Raw genomic sequence first — 19,715 nt, 5'->3', positions numbered from 1 at the left:
GGGCTAGGTGAACATCTGATGAGGCCATTTCCCATGAGGACCCTCACCCCGGACCAGAGGATTTTTAACTACCGGATGGCCAGAGCCAGAAGAGTGGTGGAGAATGCTTTCAGCATAATGGCCAGCCGGTTCCGCCTATTTCTGACACCAATCCACACAGGCAGAATATAAACTGAACTGTGCTTGCTTGCTGCATTATGCACAATTATCTATGCAAAAATGCAATGAATTATGTGGCCTCAGTTGGAACTGAGGCCAGCTTTCCTGATCATTCAACCCTGACGGCACTTGAAGCTGGCCGTCCTGGCTTGCTACCCCCAAAGCGCCCTCAAAGTGAGACAAAAATATCTGGAGTACTTTGCGGGTGGGGGGGGGCATTGATATGCCAGCAAATGTGTGAAACACTTTTTTTAAATAAATTTTAATTTTAAACTGAACTAATATTTCATTTGATTTACTGCTTGTGTTTCTTTTAGCTATCTCCTAGGTTCTCCAATGGGCTTTTCTTTTTGGCCATTTTCTTCAATAGTGCAAACATTATTTATTTGATACATGAGGTGACAATCTCTTCTTCAGCTAACTATTATATTGTGGGCCTGCTACACACACACACCTTGTTTTTGTTGTTAATGTACGTAATGCGTTAATGATAAAAATAATCATCCTTTTCAGCACCATGAATTAATTGTTTTGAGTCCCTAAAATGGCCTGATTGGGGCCAATTTTAGAGCACTGTGTGGGTTATTTACTAAAAGCAAATCCACTTTGCACTACAGGTGCACTGAAACTGCACTGAAAGTGCACTTGTAGTGCAAAGTGGATTTGCCTTTAGTAAATACCCCCATTGTCACTGTAAACTACAACAACTTACTCCAAAAACTGGTATTGAGCATTGAAATAAGAAGCCACACATTGTTGAGTATAAAACATTTTACTCCGTGCACATTCACATGTGTGTTAGAAAAGGGTGTTTTAACAAACCAACATCTTTGGTGTACAACATTATTATGGTTGACATTAGAAATAGCCTTTTTTTGGTTAAACAGGCATGTTTAAAACCATAATAACATATACAACTCAAGAACTTACAAAGTTCAACTTTGAAAAAGTGAAGGCAATATCAGACATGAGTATGTTAAAACTGTGTTGATCTTGCCTTCATCAGATGAGGTGATGTCACCTGTAAAAGCCAAATTTTGAAGATGCACATAAATTGGGAGTCAAATGTGGATTTCCCTCCTGATCCCATGCCTAATGTCAACATGTGCTAGCTCCCATCATGGGGGATCAATGGACGTGTTTCGAGGGTGCAACCACTTCCTCTCACCTACTTGAGTTGGGAGGAAGGGGTTGCACCACCAAAATGCGTACATTGATATCCAGTGATGGCAGATAGCACATGTTGACACACTGTGTGCATCTTCAAAATTTGGCTTTTAAAATACTTTAAAACTGTATTTAAAATAACAAATTCCACAACAAAACGGTACAATTTTTGTGTGTTTTAGATTCTGCCTAAAACATCAATGATGTTCTTCATTTTTTGTTGAATATCATTGATGTTTTTCTGTATCCTTTCTAAATCACGATTGCACACCATGATCTCCCCAATGAGGACATGTGCACTTGCACTGGTGAAATGAGTTTCTTCTTCCACAACATCCACATCACCTAAAAAGAATAAAACAGGAGAGTGCATGTGCGGCCGGCCGGAGCAGATGTGCCTCTGAGTTGCTCCGCACACCCCTCCACAGAAACAGCTAACATTAGCGGTTCCACACTTCACCCACAGCTTCTAGCTGCCCGATCCTCCTGAGGTGAGGACCGGGATCATTTTGGATGCCACACCAGCCGTAGATTAAGTCCCAGAGTGGCCCCCGCTATCCTTCCCGGGCTACCGGCAAGGAATCCAAGATGGCGACCGGCTATACTACACAAGGGATGCCAGCACCCAGAGAGGATAAGCCGCCCTCACAGAAGAGAATTACTAAGCCCCCAGGGCAGAGAAATCTCACGAACAGCCCTCCGATACCCTCCTCAGCTTCAGGTGAGCACACAATTATGCAAGGCTCACCTCCTAGCCCCCCCTCACAAGCTGCAGCCATATCACTCAGCCAGGACTCTCATACATCCTCTGTTCTGGATAGAGAGATGGCAGATCTCTTTTGCAGTCAGCCCAGCAGCCAAGAACCAGATCAAGACACTGCCACTGAATTCCCTGCTATTACATCTGCTCAGTCACAGTATTCAGGTGATCCAATACTTTTTTCACGCTTTGCTGATTTATTACAAAGGGAACTGGCTAAAGCTACTGCCAAATTAGCCTTGGACATAAAGCAAGATTTCCAGGAGCTGGGAAATCGGTTAGAAAGCATTGAATCAAAAGTAGATGATACGGTTCACAGAGTGTTCCAAGATTCAAACATGATAACCGATCTACAAGATCGCCCTGAGGAAGCATATTCAAAAATTGATGATCTCAAAAATCGCGTCAGGCGCTATAATTTTCATATACGGGGCATTACAGAAAATATAAAAGATATCACTTCTGTCCCCTACTCACTGATGCAGGCGGCTGTACCTGATATTGATGAAATTCATATGGAAATTAATCGCAACCATAGGGCCCTGATACCTCTAAAACCCGATGGCCCTCCTAGAGATGTTATTGTTAAACCACATTTTTTCTGGATCAAGGAGGCTGTGATTCGTTATGCTAGAGAAAATCCGGATTTAGGGATAGACGGTCTCAAGTTTAAATAATTGCCGATATATCCCAGGTCACTATTCAAAAACGATGATCATTTAAACCAGGGATATGCAATTAGCGGACCTCCAGCTGTTGCAGAACTACAAGTCCCATGAGGCATAGCAAGACTCTGACAGCCACAAGCATGACACCCAGAGGCAGAGGCATGATGGGACTTGTAGTTTTGCAACAGCTGGAGGTCCGCTAATTGCATATCCCTGGTTTAAACCCTTACTGTTACCTCTGATCCAACGCAACATTCGATACAGATGGAACTACCCCTTTAAACTCCAATTTTCTTTCAATGGCAAGTCCTGCTTCTTTTCTACATTCGCTGAAGGTGAAACAATCTTACTGAAATTGAGCTTCATCTCTCACAGCCCCTCATCGCAGAATCAACATGGATCCGACGATCCTCCTCCTCCACTCTCCCCTCTATGGTCCGCAAAACCGAGAAGACCGGCGAAGACATCAGCTTCTTCTTCTCATGTGCCCCAAGAACCTGTCTCATCCTAATGGAGGAACGTTTCAGTTAATGGGGTAGTTTCTCAGTAGTCCCATTGCGGGACATTAACCACTGCTTTTGTCTTTTTTTTTTTTTCCTTTTTTTGATAATTTTGAGATACCATAGGCCTGTTGCCTAAATGTTCTAGCCGACCCTGAAGTGGTTGGTTAAATCTGGTTCACATATATTCTTTTTCACGTTGGACTTCTGATATTATTGTTCATCCCACTAGGTTTGATACCACAACTTCTTTAATTTGTGGCTTTATTATGTTCCCTAGGTTGAGATGTGGGCCCAAAATAGTATTTGAATGTGTCTTTACTGCTGGGGGGTGTCTATGCGCTCTCCCCATTTGAAGGACTCTTCCCATTACTTGCTTGTGGTGAAGACTCCTCCACACTCTGAGCTTTGGCTCCGAGATACTTGAATTGTTTTTTTTTTTTTTTTTGATTGTTCTACATGATTTTTTACATTGCTATACCGTACTGTTCAGTGCTAGGGGTCTCCTGGCCTGACTACTTTTTTGTTTTTTTTTGTTTTCTCTCTTTCTCTCTTTCTCTATTCTTGTCTTAACCTTTTCTACCACTGTTCTTTCTTGAGGGTCGCCTGGAGGTTCTTCTGGTGCTCCCAGGTCTGGAGGTTTGCAGATCGGTGGGTGAGTCTGTTTATTGAGGTTCAACTGACTGTTTCCTATGTCTAATATAACATCTATTTTCCAGAATATCCGCCTATTATCTCATAATGTTCAAGGTTTTGGATCCCCTGCTAAACGGATTAAAGCCTTTGCACATTATCGCTCTCTGGGGGCAGACATCGTCGCCCTTCAGGAGAAACACTTTCCCTCCCTATTTACCCCTCGTTATCTCCATAAAGACTATCCTCTTTGCTACTATGCCAATGCGTCGGAAAAGAAAAGGGGAGTGGCCCTCTGTTTCTCTCGATGTGTATCGTTCATTGAAACCAAAGTTATTAGAGATAAAGATGGGCGTTATCTTCTTGTCAAAGGTCATCTAGGGGAATCACTGGTTACCTTCCTAATTTATTACGCTCCCAACACCAATCAAACCGCAATTTTTCATTCCCTCCTACAGTCCATGGCTCATGAGTTTGAAGGCGCAGTGATCCTAGCGGGTGACTCTAATCTAGCTTTAGACCCTCTTAAAGATAAATCACATGCCGTGGGGCTTCTTCCCCCTCCTAAACAGAGCCATAAATTTGCACAATTGCTTTATCATTATGACTTAGTGGATGTTTGGAGGGAAATCAATCCTACCGCTAGAGATTACTCTCATTACTCAAGAGCACATGGACACTACTCCCGGCTTGATCACGTGTTTTTCCTCTCGGGACTGTTACCTAAATTGAAATCCGCTAAGATACTATCCACCCCATGGTCGGATCACGATCCAATTCTGGTTCAGATCTCAGACCTCACCAATAGAACAGCAAACCCTCATTGGAGGTTGAATGAATCCCTCCTCGGTGACGAATCTCATTGTCTTGAGATTGCTACTCATTTGCAAACCTACTTTGATATTAATAACCCAGAAGATACGTCCCCTGCTATCAATTGGGCTGCACACAAAACCTCTATCCAGGGAGCTTTTATTCAATTATCCTCCAGACTCAAAAAAGCTCACGTTGAATTGATCTCTTCTAAGACCAGGGAGTTTGAAACCTTAACTAAACAACACAAACACTCTCCATCTCCTAACCTATTTACTAAATTGGAACAATCTCGCTTAGAACTTAATTTATGTCTCACTACTAGGGCTGAGAAGCAACTAAGGTGGATGAATCATACATTTTTCACCTGGTGGGACCGTCCGGGTTCTTTATTAGCACATAAACTTACCCCTAGACACTCTCACCGGGCATTCCCCAAAATAAGACTGTCAGGAAGTCATCTTTCTCAAGACCCCCAAAAAATTCTCCGGGAATTCCATGATTTTTATGCTGACCTATACAGTAATCCTCGAAACACAGACCCTTCATCAGGCAATTCTTGGGGAACCTCCCTCTCTTATCCATCATGGATGATCATAAAGACCTTATGGACCAATCTTTTACGGGCGAAGAGATTTGTGCTGCTATTAAATCACTGTCACTCCACAAATCTCCTGGCCCAGACGGTCTCCCTAACTTATACTATAAAAAATGTTCTGAGCAATTGGTTCCACACATGGTCCTTTACTTTAACTCCTTGCGGGATGGAGGTACGGTCCCGCTAGATGAAAATAAAGCATATATTAGTGTTATCCCTAAACCCAACAGGGACTCTACTGATGTTCGTAACTATCGCCCAATCTCGTTAATAAATTGCGACTTAAAGATCCTTACGAAAGTCTTGGCTTCTCACCTTAACATTTTCTTAGAACACTACATTCATAAAGACCAATCTGGATTTATAACAGGGCGTCAGACCCTAGACCAAATTCGTAGATCCATAACCCTAATCTCAGCAGTAGGGTCTAATTGGGATGCTCCACTCGCATGGGGACTCTTGCTCATTTCATTGGATCTTAACAAGGCCTTTGATAGCCTAAATTGGGATTACCTTTTATTACCCTTGAAACCCTAGGATTTGGCTCTACGTTTATTTCTTTGCTAAAAACGCTATATTGTTCCCCAAAAGCCCAAGTTTCTATTAGAGGTCATAAATCACCATTATTCCCTGTCCAGCGAGGTACGAGACAGGGATGCCCACTCTCCCCTCTACTATTTGCATTAGCAATAGAGCCCCTAGCTATGGCAATCCGTTCCCACCCTGATATTCATGGTATTCGTTGTGACCAACAGGAACACAAATGTGCATTGTTTGCCGATGATGTTCTTATGTATATTACCAAGCCCCAAGTAACTTTACCCAACTTGCTATCCCTCCTAGATCAATTCTCACAACTTTCCGGCCTATGTCTGAATTCCCAAAAAACAGTCGCTTTTAACATATCACTACCCCCTGCTGAGGTGCAGACTCTCCAAAATAAATTTAGCTTTAAATGGAACCTTAGTTCTCTTCTGTACCTAGGAATTCAAATGACTTCATCTATAGGCACCATATATCGGGCAAATTATCCCCCATTATTTAAAAGACTCAAGGAGGATCTCCGTTGTTGGGCAGACTACTCCTTTTCATGGTTTGGAAGAGTCTATTCAATAAAAATGACATGGTTACCTAGACTCCTTTACTACTTTAGGACTTTACCGGTGGCAGTCCCGAGGGGAGACATGGCTGAGGTTTTGCGGTTCATATGGGGTAATACCAGACCTCGGATACAAAGGCGTACACTTTACACACCAAAACCTATGGGGGGCTTGGTCTCCCCAACCTGCAGGCATATTACCAATTGGCTCAAATAGCCCAATTAGTCTACACCACAGCTAAAGGTTCGGTCGCTCTTTGGGTTTCTATAGAAGCGCTTGCCTGTCATCCGCTGGCTATAGGGTCATTAATGTGGCTTCATAATCGTCGATGCCCACCTATACTATGCCCCACCTTATCACATTCCCTAGCAATATGGGATAGAACACGCAATCGCAATATAATCCCCTCACACACCACTGGCTCCCATTTTCTGCAATCCGGAGTTTTCACCTGGTTTGACCCCACAAATATTTCAGTGGTGGCTCAATAAAGGGCTACTGAGAACTGGAGACTTACTGAACGGGGATCAATTACACACGATACAATATTTTAAAGGATGAGTTTCTAATGCCCCCTAGTGAAATATTTCGGTATAACCAAATTGCATCGTTTGCCAAATCTAAACTTAACCAAGTAGTGGGCCCCCTTACGCTTACAACATTTGAATTAACTTGTCAAGCCAAAGGCTTTCAGAGGGGTCGGATCTCTGCGATATATACTTCCCTCACTGAACCAAATTCAAAACTTGCTTATATGGTACAATGGGAAAGAGATTTGACTCTAACTTTTGACCTCATTGAATGGCAGGACCTTGCTTATCAGCTATCCAAAGTCTCAATTAATACTACTCTGATAGAGGCTAACTATAAAACGCTTCTACGTTGGTACTTGGTACCCACCAGAGTAACTAACATGCATCCTTCCACTTCACCAAACTGTTTCCGAAGCTGTGGTCAGTTGGGGACAATGTACCATATTTGGTGGCAGTGCCCCCTCGTAACCAGATTTTGGATTCGAATTTTGATCTATTCAGTGATGGGGGTAAACACTCGCAGATCTCCTGAAGCTGCCCTTTTTCATAAACTGCCTGATAAAACACCCAAACAATCAGTAAAACTGATTACATATTGTAATATCTGGGACCATTAGCTCTCGTGGCAGATGCGTTTGTCAGTGATTCAAGCCAGCCAGGAACTATATTTAAGGGCATGGTAGCCCATTTTTATTAAAAAGGCAAAAAAAGTCCGTAACATAAAGGGTTCCCATGCAGGGGTTCATCTCCAGCAAACACAATAGAAAATGCTAGCCCACCTGGCTCTCTTTAGCAGTACCTCTGCTCTTTATCCTGGACACACAGACCACAGGATTCCTCAATGTGCATGGTTCACTTTAGCGCCCACAGCTCCTCTTTGGCCTTAGTCCTCAGGCCGTTCCACTGCCTCTTGCAGTCACACGTTCTGGCTGCCTCCTGCAGCCCCTCTGACTCCTGAAGACCTCCTGTCTCTCTGGGTGTGGAGCAGTCTCCAACTGGGAGCCATGAGGTCTTCCCATACCCTCATTATAAGTGCTGTGCTCACCTGAGCACACACCCTGCTGGTAATCTACAAAGTCTGAACACAGGGTTGGAGATCCCGTCCCACCCAAGACACTATGGAATCTCCAAACTACAGAGCCCCATGACCGAATACCAAAACCTGGAGAAAGCTGCGAAAGCAGTTTTCTCCAGTCCATATTTATGTAGCCTTGCACCAAGCAAATGTGCATACCCTGTGTCCCCCAAACTATCAATTTTACCTTGACAGCATCTCCTACTGTCACAATATATATTACTGGCGGCAAGAATTACAATTGCAAGATATTGGAAACAGTCGGTAATCCCTCTTGACCAGGTTAAGAATAAACTTAATTGGATTATGATCAATGATAAACTCACTCACATTCTCAGTAATAAAGTCAAGAAATTTAATAAGATATGGGACCCATGGATTGACTATATTTCTACTCCATAGCGAACTCCAGGACGACCCTCTCCCTCCCCATTTCACTTTTCCTCTTTCGTTTCTTCCTTTCTTCCCTCCTCTTCTCTCTTCCTTTTGTTCTGTTCCCCTTTTTTTCCCTTTCTTTTTCTTATTCTCACATCTCCGGAAATTCCGATACAATACAGATGATCTCGTATACAATCCTCTATGACTATGAGACCTGGGATTGTCCCAAAGACCATGTCCGGGAACTCCCAGGACTCTGGGTCTGTGCCATTCCCTCACACAGGAATTGTCCAGCTCATAATTGAGAGGTTATGGTTAAATTCCACCGATATCTGGATGTTTGCCACATTTTTTATGTTATGTTATCATAATAGGTGGTGAATAAGTAATATGAATCTATCTTAATTATTTCCGTATTGGAATATACTGCTTTGATAATTTAACATTAATCTGCCTATGTGACTGGCTATTTTGTACTTTGTTACCTTCTTTTTCAATAAAAACATTGAAATATAAAAAGAATAAAACACACCATGTATTATAAATTTGCAGGCATACATCTATTACCTGAAGCTGTGGTCTCAGACACTCACCTGTTGTGGTCACTATTTCAATCACGTCATGAACCTCTCCCTCCACATCCTCAGGTTGTGTTGTGATGACTTCCCCTTCTTTAGGAGGTTGGGGGTCCCTGATGTCCTCAGATGTCCGAGTCTTTTCTCTCCTATGTGAATTAAAAAAAAGGTATATTTAGCAGACAGATATTTGAGGCAAGAAATAGGAATATGAAACATTGCTTGGAAGTGTCGTACAATTGTCTGTTTTGGCAGAGTTCCAAGCTGAATACATGATTTTTTCCCTTTCTTCAAGCTGGAATACTTACCTTTTTTGGTAAAGTATCACACATGTAGAGACCCCTAGTATCCACTGGAGCACCTGTGTGGGACACCCTAAAAAGGGTGTTCTGGTGTTCACAGTAGTGTTCCTGCATCCAGATGTGTAAACAGCTGTTGAGTGTCCTCTCCTTACACTGAATCAACTTTGCATTTCATTCTAGTTACAAACACATCTAGACAACAAACTTCTTTTAATACAAATAGACCTGAACAAATGTAGTTAACCTGCATCTGTCAAAAACATGGTATTAGTGGGCCAATGAACGATGTTTACTACGAACGATTACTGTGCCCACGAACCTGAAACTTGCCATTTTAAACGCCATTTTAAACTGTACAACAGTAAAGAAAAGTACATGGAGCAGCACGAAAATAATAATAATAGGAACACACGACAAAATACTTACTTTTTTGCAGCACTCTCTTGATACTTCTGTACTGATACTGCTCCCTCAATTTGAGGACTGACCAGCGTTTCCTCAGTTGATCCTTGGATCTTCATACCCCAAAATTCTTCTGCAGATTTTTCACAACTTTAGTCATGATTTTGGCCTTTCTCACATTTGGGTTTCTGTATGGTCAGTATTTCCCGTCATAGTCGGTCCTCTTCAAGATGTCCACCATCTCCACCATCTCAACAAAGGACATATTTGAGGCCTTAAATCTCCTGGATCGGGACGTTTGTGGCTCCGGGCTTTCGTTATCGCTGCTACTCTCATGCACCTGCTCTGTCTCCGCCATGTGCTCTCCCACTGCGCCGTAAGAGAAGGGGCGGGGAATGTACTAGAAAGAAGGTCAGGGCGGAGTTTCATGCATGCGCAGTGTATATAAAGCATAACACGTGTGCGTCGTACGTACGATCTGTGAGCGAAGGACAGTGTAGCGTAAGCGCCGATCATGCTAACAAAGCTAACATTTTAACTTGGGGCATCAGTGGCCTATACTGCTTATAGATTGAGGCCTATATTGGGACAAGATTATGAGAGTTTAGCCTGACATTAGGGTTTGTCTTGTGTTGTGTCTTGCAGAGAATATGGATAAATTCAATGACCATGACTTCCTCCCCAACTTCATTGATAAATACAGGGAGCTGCCCTGTCTGTGGTAAGTGAAACACCCTTCTTATAATAACAAACTAAAGAGGAAGGCAGCACTGGATCAACTGTTGGAATTAATGAAGCCGTTGATTCCCACGGCAGACATCAACTATTTGAAGGCCAAAATTGGTGGCCTGAGGAGCACATATAATAGGGAGCGCAAAAAGGTCCAGGATTCCATGAGATCAGGAGCAGCAGTAGATGACGTTTATGTCCCCAGGCACTCTAGGCTTTCTACACCTAGTTTTCTACACGTCCTGGCAACTCACTGCCCTCTTGGTTCCCTCTCCATAGGGTTCCTCATCCTCACCAGGTAATTTTGGTTTCACTCATATCACCTTTTTGTGGTTTTTCACCCTCACCATTTTGGCGTACTTTAATCTCCACCATCACCAGACACCCCCCTTCTTATTCCCCGCACCACCTTTTTCACTCCCTACCCACCACTCGCTCCCCCCTTTTCTCTTCTTTCTCCCTTTTCTTTCTCCTTTTATTCTCCTTCTTCCCTTTCCCCCTCCTGCCCCCCCTCTTATCATTATTTCCCCTTCCCCCCTCTTTCCTTTTCCCTTTTTCCCCTCCTTACTTTCTCCCCCCCCCTTTTTCTCTATTTTCCGCTCTCTCTCTCTCCCCCTCCCCCCCTTTCCCCACTTTCCCGTCCTTTTTCTTTCTTCCCTTGGCTCACTCTTTACACATCACAATTTTCTTTTTTAGTCGGTCCTCGATTGCTGCGACCGCCTCGGGTATCGCCCCTCCCCCAGTCCTCGGGACCTTCTACCTCAGCTCCCGTTTGGAGCTGTGTCCAGATTGCTTGTGCGGCCCTACCACCATATGGGCACTACATCAAACCTCTGTAAGTAAGCCTCGGTTACAGGGGGTGACACCTCACCCCTAACCTTGTCTTTCTTCCTAACGTCATTTTTCTTACATCTACATTATTTTTACAGATATCATACATGCTTGCTCCTGACGAGTGGCATAAAGCCACGAAACGCGTAGAGCTATCGATTGCCATGTTCTTATCAACTTTACCAAGATTTTTCAAGCCACCATGTATTTATTTCCTCAGGTCTAATGAGACCATAGGTCCCGCAAGTTATACCATATGAATTGGTGCATATACTCTTTTGTCTGATGATGAACTAATGAATCTGATGTTTTATTATATGTGAGATTACCATAGTTTTTTACATGTTGTCCAGTATATATTACTGTTATCATTATACATGTTTACATGGATGATCCTCAATGGCTCAATCAGTGTGTATATATATATATATATATATATATGTTATTTTGTATCAGTGTTACCAGAACTAAATATATATATATATATATATATATACCGTATTTATTAGCGTATAACACGCACTTTTTTCCCCTTAAAATCAGGGGAAAATTGCAGGTGCATGTTATACGCCGATCCCCTGCGATCCCGAGCTGTCACATCTTCAAAATCGCCGACCGCGATTTGAAAATGGCGCCGCCAGCGCCAAAATACACAGAGCCGGTCCTCGGCTCTTCCCGGCGGCTCTCGTTCACTTTCGGCTCCACTCGTAGTCCCGAGCGGAGCTATCCGAACCTACTCGGCTAGGTTCGGATAGCTCCGCTCGGGACTACGAGTGGAGCCGAAAGTGAACGAGAGCCGCCGGGAAGAGCCGAGGACCGGCTCTGTGTATTTCGGCGCCATTTTCAAATCGCGTTCGGCGATTTTGAAGCCCAGGATGGCAGGGATAGAGGATCGAAGGCTGCACTGGGGCAAGGCTCCACTGGGGAAAGCTGCACTGACAAGGCTCCACTGGGGAAGGCTGCACTGGGGAAGGCTGCACTGGGGAAGGCTGCACTGGGGAAGGCTGAACTGACAAGGCTGCACTGGGGAAGGCTGCACTGGGGAAGGCTGCACTGGGGAAGGCTGCACTGACAAGGCTGCACTGACATGGCTGCACTGGGGCAAGGCTGCACTGGGGCAAGGCTGCACTGACAAGGCTGCAATGATGGGCATTTAAATGTAAGTTTTTTTCCCTTCAACTTCCCTCCTAAAAGTTTTTTTTTCCTTAAAATTCCCTCCTAAATTGGGGTGCGTGGTATACGCCGGTGCGTGTTATACGCCGATAAATATGGTATATAGTTCTGGTAACACTGATACAAAATAACATATATATATATACACTGATTGAGCCATTGAGGATCATCCATGTGAACATGTATAATATATATATATATATATATATATATATATTTGTATTTTACCCAGCTCGCTAATAAAATTCCTTTTCTTCATCTAAATATTTATTTGCTGTCCGGTGCTTCATTTAAAGAAGTCCCACCCTCCGTGTTTTCACATGTTCCTCTCCAAACGCATATGGGATGGATATGCATGACCTTACCAGATCATGATATCAATTAAAGTCCCTAGGGATGGAAACACATGACCCCATCATGTCATGCACTCCTGAAAGTCCCTACTCCCCCAAACCTTTTGAAGACTGCAGTTTTTGTCAGACCCGACTAAAATCAGACCATCACTCTCAACCCTTCCTTCCACACTTCCTTCCACTCTTCTTTCCACCTCAGATGAGGCTTCAGACGTACAACCTGGGCCTTCCAACCAGGAAGATGTGGAGGAGCGCAGCTTGAGCCAGGTATAGCATTGTTCAACATATTTCTTGTCAAAAATGTAATTATGTTAACTAGATGTTATTATTAATCACTAATTTCAGATTTAACAAAGTGGTTTACATAAAAATAGACAGTAGTAGCCAAAAATGATTGGGACAAGAATGAAAACTGCTGGGGTCAGAATGATAGATTTTTCTATTTGATAACACTAAATTTGCAACAGTCATGAGCTCAAAATTGTGTGTGATTGATGACCAAAAATATAAAACTATGTACCATTTTCATACACAGGAAAGTCTCAGCCAGGAGGAGGCCGTGCAAAGTCTCAACAAGGAGGTGGCGGGGGGAAAATGGCAGCCAGGAGGTGGCCGTGGAAAGTGGCAGCCAGGAGGTGGCTGGGCCCAGTAGCCTGACCGAATCGCAGGTTCCTCCCCTCCGCCTTCCAACAAAAAGGCCCAGGAAGGGGAGGAACATGGAGGAGCTTTTTTTGATTCGGCAGGCTACTGCGGTCCTCACAACAACCCCCAGTGTTCAAGAGGCCGGTATGACGGCCAGTAAGATGCAGGAAATGGAGGTGGGCCAATGCATCACCAGTGAGGAGCTCATATTTCAGGTCCTAAATAAGGGGGTGATGGGCGAACTCACAAAAAAAAGTCACGTATGTGAGTTAGACCATACTCCTCCTCCACCTCCTGCCACAACTCCAACACCACAGCCACAGCCTGGAAGGAAGCGTGGAAGGAAGACAAGAGTGTGATGGCCTGGGTTCGGTCTGGTCTGGCAAAAGATGCAGGCTGTAGTAAGACCACAGCCTCGGGACATATATGTCAACTGCTGCTGCTCCTGATCTCTCGGAGTCCTGGACCAGATTGTGCTCCCTATTAAACTGACTCCTCAGGTTACCAATTTGGCCTGTCAAATAATTGAGGGTACAAAGGCTTCACCAATTTCAACAGTTTCTCCAGCGTTGCCTTCCTCTTTATTTTGTTATGACCCCTAATAAATTTCTAATTTTTTTTTTTTAAATCCTTGGCTATGTGTTTTACTTCAAAAAGTACAGTATGTTTGTGTGTAGGGTTTGTGAGTAGGCAGGTACATTTCAAAAATACAATGTCAAATTAACAAGGGACACCAACACCAACCAACCTCTTTGAACTTGACACACAAAACGACAAAAAATATTATGGAGATCACTAGAAAAAAAAATTCAGAAGATCTTGCTAGAAAAAAAAAAAAAAGGGTATCACTATTAAAAAAAAATAAACATTATTCAGGGAATCTGGTGAAAAATAAAATAAAAGATTATTCAGGAGATCACGAGAATTAATAAATAAATCAGTTTGTCAGAACTCTGTGTGAATATCAGCAGCAAAACAACTTCATTACTCTAGCATTATAAAGAAGAAGAGAATGCGCTGCATTGAAAGATAAAAAACTTTGCAGCGTGACAAATGTGCTATCTCCATTACTAACGCTAGTTTTACCAGACCGAGCGCTTCCGTCTCGTGCTTGATTCAAAGCATGCGTGGAATTTTGTACACACGCTCGGAATTTCTGACAACAAGTTTTTTTGTCAGAAAATTTGAGAACCGGCTCTCAAACAGTTGTTGTTAGAAATTCCGACAGCAAATGTCCGCTGGAGCAGACACACGGTCGGAATTTCCAACAACAAGCTCACATTGAACATTTGTTGTCGGAAATTCCGATCGCCTGTACGCGGCATCACGGTAACTTACAAAGCCATCTACAACTCAGCCCCCAGCTTCATCACCAGCCTAGTCTCAAAATACCAACCTAATCATTCTCTTCGTTCCTCCCAAGACCCCCCTGCTCTCTAGCTCCCTTGTCACGTCCTCCCATGCTCACCTCCAGGACTTTTCCAGAGCCTCTTCCATCCTATAGAACTCCCTAGCCCAATCTGTCCAATTATCTCCTACTCTGCTTTTCGACGATCCCCGAAAACCCTCCTCTTCAGGGAAGCCTATCCTGCCCACACCTAACAACTGAACTTTTATTTTCTTCATCAGCTCATTCCCCCCCAGAGATTTTACCTTTTCTATCACTTGACCCTCTCTTCTAGACTGTAAGCTCTAACAAGTAGGACCCTCTGATTCCACCTGTATTGGATTGTATTGTAACTGTACTGACTACCCTCATGTTGTAAAGTGCTTCACAAACTGTTGGCACTATATAAATTCTGTATAATAATAATATTTAACATTTAAAATATCATATTGGGTTTCACTATGTTACAGAGTATTAGGCATTTGTATTCAGTATGTTTAGGAAACATAACAAGCTTACAATGAATGAAAAGAGTATATAAATGTCAGCCTAATACAGACGTACTGTATATTTCAGTTTTGAATAGATACTAGTGGGCTCATATACTTCTTGCAAACTCTTGTTCAAAGATATCTGTACTTCCTACAAATAGGGTCTTGTCACAGTCAGTACAACAGAGTTTAAAGGTGATTTCCAGGATTTTGTGAACTTAAAAGTGATACTAAAGGTTTGTTTTTTTTATTTTCTTAATATGTTCCTTTAAGATAGTGTACTGTTGGTTCACTTACATTTTGCTTTGTTTTCCTTTGTAAATGCTTTTTTTCTGTGTGTGAGTTTTCAACTTCCTGTTCCTCCTCTAGAAGCTTGCCCCCATCATTCGAGCCGTTCTGGCTGGGGGTTAGTCAGCGTGCTCACCCCCTCCCTTGGGACTGCATCCCTGCGGGGAGACGCTGTGTGCGTTCACAGGCATGGGAGGCAGGGGAGCCGCGGGCAGGTCTAAGATGCTGTAGCTCCGCCTCCCGTGCCTTGCTATTTGTAATCTGAATGACCATCTCAGCACAGCCCCGCCGTTACTCCTCCTTACTCCGCCCACTTTTTTGCTGAAGTGGAAGTGTGGCTCAGGTTCGTCGTCACACAGCGAAAAAGCGGCACTGCGCATGCGCGATGCCGCTAAGCATCAAGGGAATTGTAGTTCCTTTTCAAGCCGTGACATTGCTGGAGGGAGCACGCTCGAAAACCCAAAAGTTGAGGAGAACATACAGAGAGGAAAGGAGGAAGTACTGATAAAGCCTATTTATCTAACAGGTAAGTAAAAAAATTCAGCAGAAATAACAGCTAGATTAATGATCTATATAGCATATAGATCAGATATTGCCAAAAAATGTTTTAGCTTTACAACTAATTTAAATAGTTTATTTGGATCAAGCTGGACTAATTGAACTTCACTTCCAATTTCCTTAACTGACAAATGCAGAAGCTATAAGCATTTGTTGTTTGCAGCCTCAGCTTCCTGTCCCACTCTTATAACAAAATCGAGTTGGGCTGAGTGCTGTTCAGTCATTCACAGTTTTGCATCCTTTGATTTAAAACAAAGCTTTTTCTGATTGGCTGAGGTGGAGTTCATAATGACATCCACCCACCTTTCTTCCTCAGCCAATTATGCATCTTAGAAAATTAAAAAATTGCAGCAGGATGATGGAGATGGCAGTTTCTGCAAAAAGGGAAGTCAGTTTCCATGGCTGAAGAAGTTCCCAAAATTTATAATAATCCAGTGAGTGATCCAACCTATTAACATCTAGCCATAAGCAATGCTTTATATCTTCTATATAAAACAGCATAAATCCATTTTTTTTAACTGAAAAATGAAATGTACTCACCATTAAAAAAGACAGCATGCCTTTAAATGTTTTTTTGATCAGACAGTGGAGCTTACAGTCATATTTTTCACAGTTATAATTTTATCATTTTTAATTATTTATATAAAATATCAAGCTAATTCAGAAATAAATTGAAATAGAAACCCACCTCAATTTCCCACTCCTCTGCTGAATCTAAATTAAGGTCAGGTCGAAAGGCACAGTCTCCTTTAAAGTTCTGTACTCTTGCAAGTTTTTCTAAATTCAGATTAATAAAAACATGACTTAAATCACTATAATTTTTTCATTTTAAATTTTATAAATGTTTTGTCTTAGAAAATACGCCTTCACTGTTACATGCAATTATTTTCCTACACTTGGCCTACAATAATTTATACAGTATAAATGTTACATTTGTTTAGTAAGTATTATTACAACAATTTATAGGTGCAGATATAAGTATAAAAAAGATGATCTTGTGATGCTGCATTATTTTTATATGTATCAAGTCATTCAATAGATGTTCCTTAAACCTGTAAAATATAGTTTGCAAAGAAAATACTATATATATATATATATCCAATAACTTTAACAACAATGCAATTACCTTCCCTCAGGGTAAACAAAGTACCATAACCAATAAATGAAACACTGGAAATGTATCCCTATATTTGGCCTGCCAACATTTAAAATGCCTTTTTTTTCCTAATAGTGATTCCCATTGTAATCGTAACACTCTTCATTTCTCTAATGCTTTAAGAGTGTCAAAGGATGTATATCTTTTCCAAGTCATTAGCAAAGCACAAGCCTAAGTATCGGAACCCCTAAGTACATTTTCCTCTCAGAGGGGTATACCCACTATCCTAAGCTAGCCATATACTGATCATAAATTTGTCTGGTTCAGCAGGGACGAGCCAGAGTTCGATCAGTGTGTGGCAGTCCCTGTTCAAAATCTGTTATTTGATTATCTTCTGTCAAAAGAGCATGTTGGAAAGATTTTCTTCACCAGCAACTGCAGAAATTGCTTACAGCCAATGATCAGTTTGACAGTAGTGTGTAAAGACTACAATGTCCTGATTGTGGGGGAGGGGTTGCATAGTGCATCGCTAGTTTAATTCAAGCATATATATTCCAGTTAACCTGGATTAAAGTGGTTCTAAAGCTAAAACTTTTTTTTTTTATCTTAATGTCTTAATGCATTTCCTGCATTAAGGTAAAAACATTTTACTCCCTCTTGCCTTGGTGTTCTTTGAACTTTGTATCTGTACTCTGTTCCTGGTTCTGGTCTTGATCCTGTTCCTGATTTTTATTCTGTTCTTGATCCTCACCTGCCTGCTTGTTTCTGTTCCCGTGTACCCTCTCTCTGTCCTTGCTTGCTCCCCGCTCTACTCTGCCTGATCTCCAGTACATGACTGTACATCTCCTGTACATAGCACGTTCTCTCATTAGATTCACTGGTTTTGGCACATTGCAGGTGCATTTATACTATTGTCTATTTAGTTTATCTTTAATGAATCACATTATTTTACACTATACTTGCACCTGGTGTTCTCTATGCAGGTCCACACATTTCTGGTAATGTCTGTTTCACAGGATACCAGCATTCGGAATCCGTGACAGAGCAGGCCACTAAGAGTTCCACTGCACCACCAGTTTCAGAAACAAAACCAAATTAGCCATGACAAACTCTTTCGGTATAGACTTTTTGCCAGAAAAAAAATCATACATTTGCAATAAAGGAGATTATCTCTCCAGGCTGATATTTTTGTAAATATCCGAGATATATTCATCTAATCCAGGGGGCTTAAAATCCTGGAGGTGTTTAAGTTCCTGTTAGCTGATTGGATCATTAAGTTTTTCTAAATGGTTCTCATTCAATTATTGTAATGAGCATTGGGCCCAGGAAGAAGATTTGCATGGAAATCCATAAATACTTTTTCAGTATCTTCGTAGAATGTCATCATCTGACCCTGTTTGTTTTTTTCATTATTTTTAGATTGTTTCCTTTTAATCAATCCAGACAAAAACTTTGGATCACCTTGCAAGATTCTTCATGGCCCTCTCAACATCTTGTATTATCAATATTCCTCTAGCTTTCCTCCAAAGACTCCAAATATTGTTCATATTTCATCTCTTCCTGGAGAACCCATCATAAGTTTCCTTTACCCCTAATCTTGCCACTTTATTTTCATTTTAATAAAAACAATAATATGCCCTTTGCATACAGATTTTAATGTGTGCCAAAACAGTAAAGGTTTTTTTTTTTAATTTGTTTTATTATCTTGTGTATTCAATTAATTTCCTTGCAAATGGAAACATCTACCTCTTTCATTTCCCCCTTTTCCTAAAATCAATTGACATTGGGATGAGACCATAATTAATAATAAAGTGAATTTTTTAATAGTGCCTCCTTCAATTTGAATAGTTCCTTTTTTCATGCTCAACAACTTAGGCAGTCGGCAGCTAAAACTCCTCTAGGTTCTTGTCTGCCACTAACTCTGGCAGCCCTATTAATCTTATGTTATTCCCCTTTGAGCTAAACCATCAACCTCATCCATTAGCCAGGTGTATTCCTTGTAACCACTCACTCATATTGAAACAATCTGACCTTCTAGAGTAGAGATTCGAAATTCTGTCTCTACCAACTTTCGTAAAAAAAAATAAAAAAATAAAAAAAAAGGCAGGTTTCTTTAATCTAATTTTTTTTCTTTGAACATTTTCTAGTAAAGGCTTTAAAGAGGAAGTAAACCCTGATGGGTTTTATTTCCTCTTTTTCCGCTGCAAAATAAAAGCATAATGGGCTAGTATGCATCGCATACTAGCCCATTATGTTGCACTTACCTGCAAAGGACGCCCGCGATGTCACCGCTGTGTGGAAGTGTCCATGTTCACCCCTCTTCCTTCCGGGGCCACGGACTCCGGCTCTCTGACTACCCGGAGTTGCGTGAAATCTGCGCAGGAGCCACCAGTCACCGTTTCTTCGGTGTGCATGCACCTATGTTGTTGGTGCAAGCGTATATGGTAAATATCTCTTAAACCATACAGGTTTAGGAGATGTTTCCAGTACCTACAGGTAAGCCT

The 19,715-nt window shown here is 41.9% G+C and overlaps 1 protein-coding gene across 1 annotated transcript in view; it reads right to left on the bottom strand.

The window, feature by feature from the left end:
• Positions 1–19,715, bottom strand: part of GUCY2C (guanylate cyclase 2C) — a 1,918,134-nt gene that overhangs the window by 595,998 nt on the left and 1,302,421 nt on the right. Inside the window, exon 19 of the mRNA XM_073591935.1 lies at positions 16,804–16,892. Coding sequence (XP_073448036.1) covers positions 16,804–16,892 — 89 coding nt within the window. The remainder of the gene's footprint in view (positions 1–16,803; positions 16,893–19,715) is intronic.

Source organism: Aquarana catesbeiana, linkage group LG07 (genome assembly GCF_042186555.1).
Source record: "Aquarana catesbeiana isolate 2022-GZ linkage group LG07, ASM4218655v1, whole genome shotgun sequence".
Classification (NCBI taxonomy): domain Eukaryota; kingdom Metazoa; phylum Chordata; class Amphibia; order Anura; family Ranidae; genus Aquarana; species Aquarana catesbeiana.
This window is presented reverse-complemented; position numbering and strand designations above follow the sequence as displayed.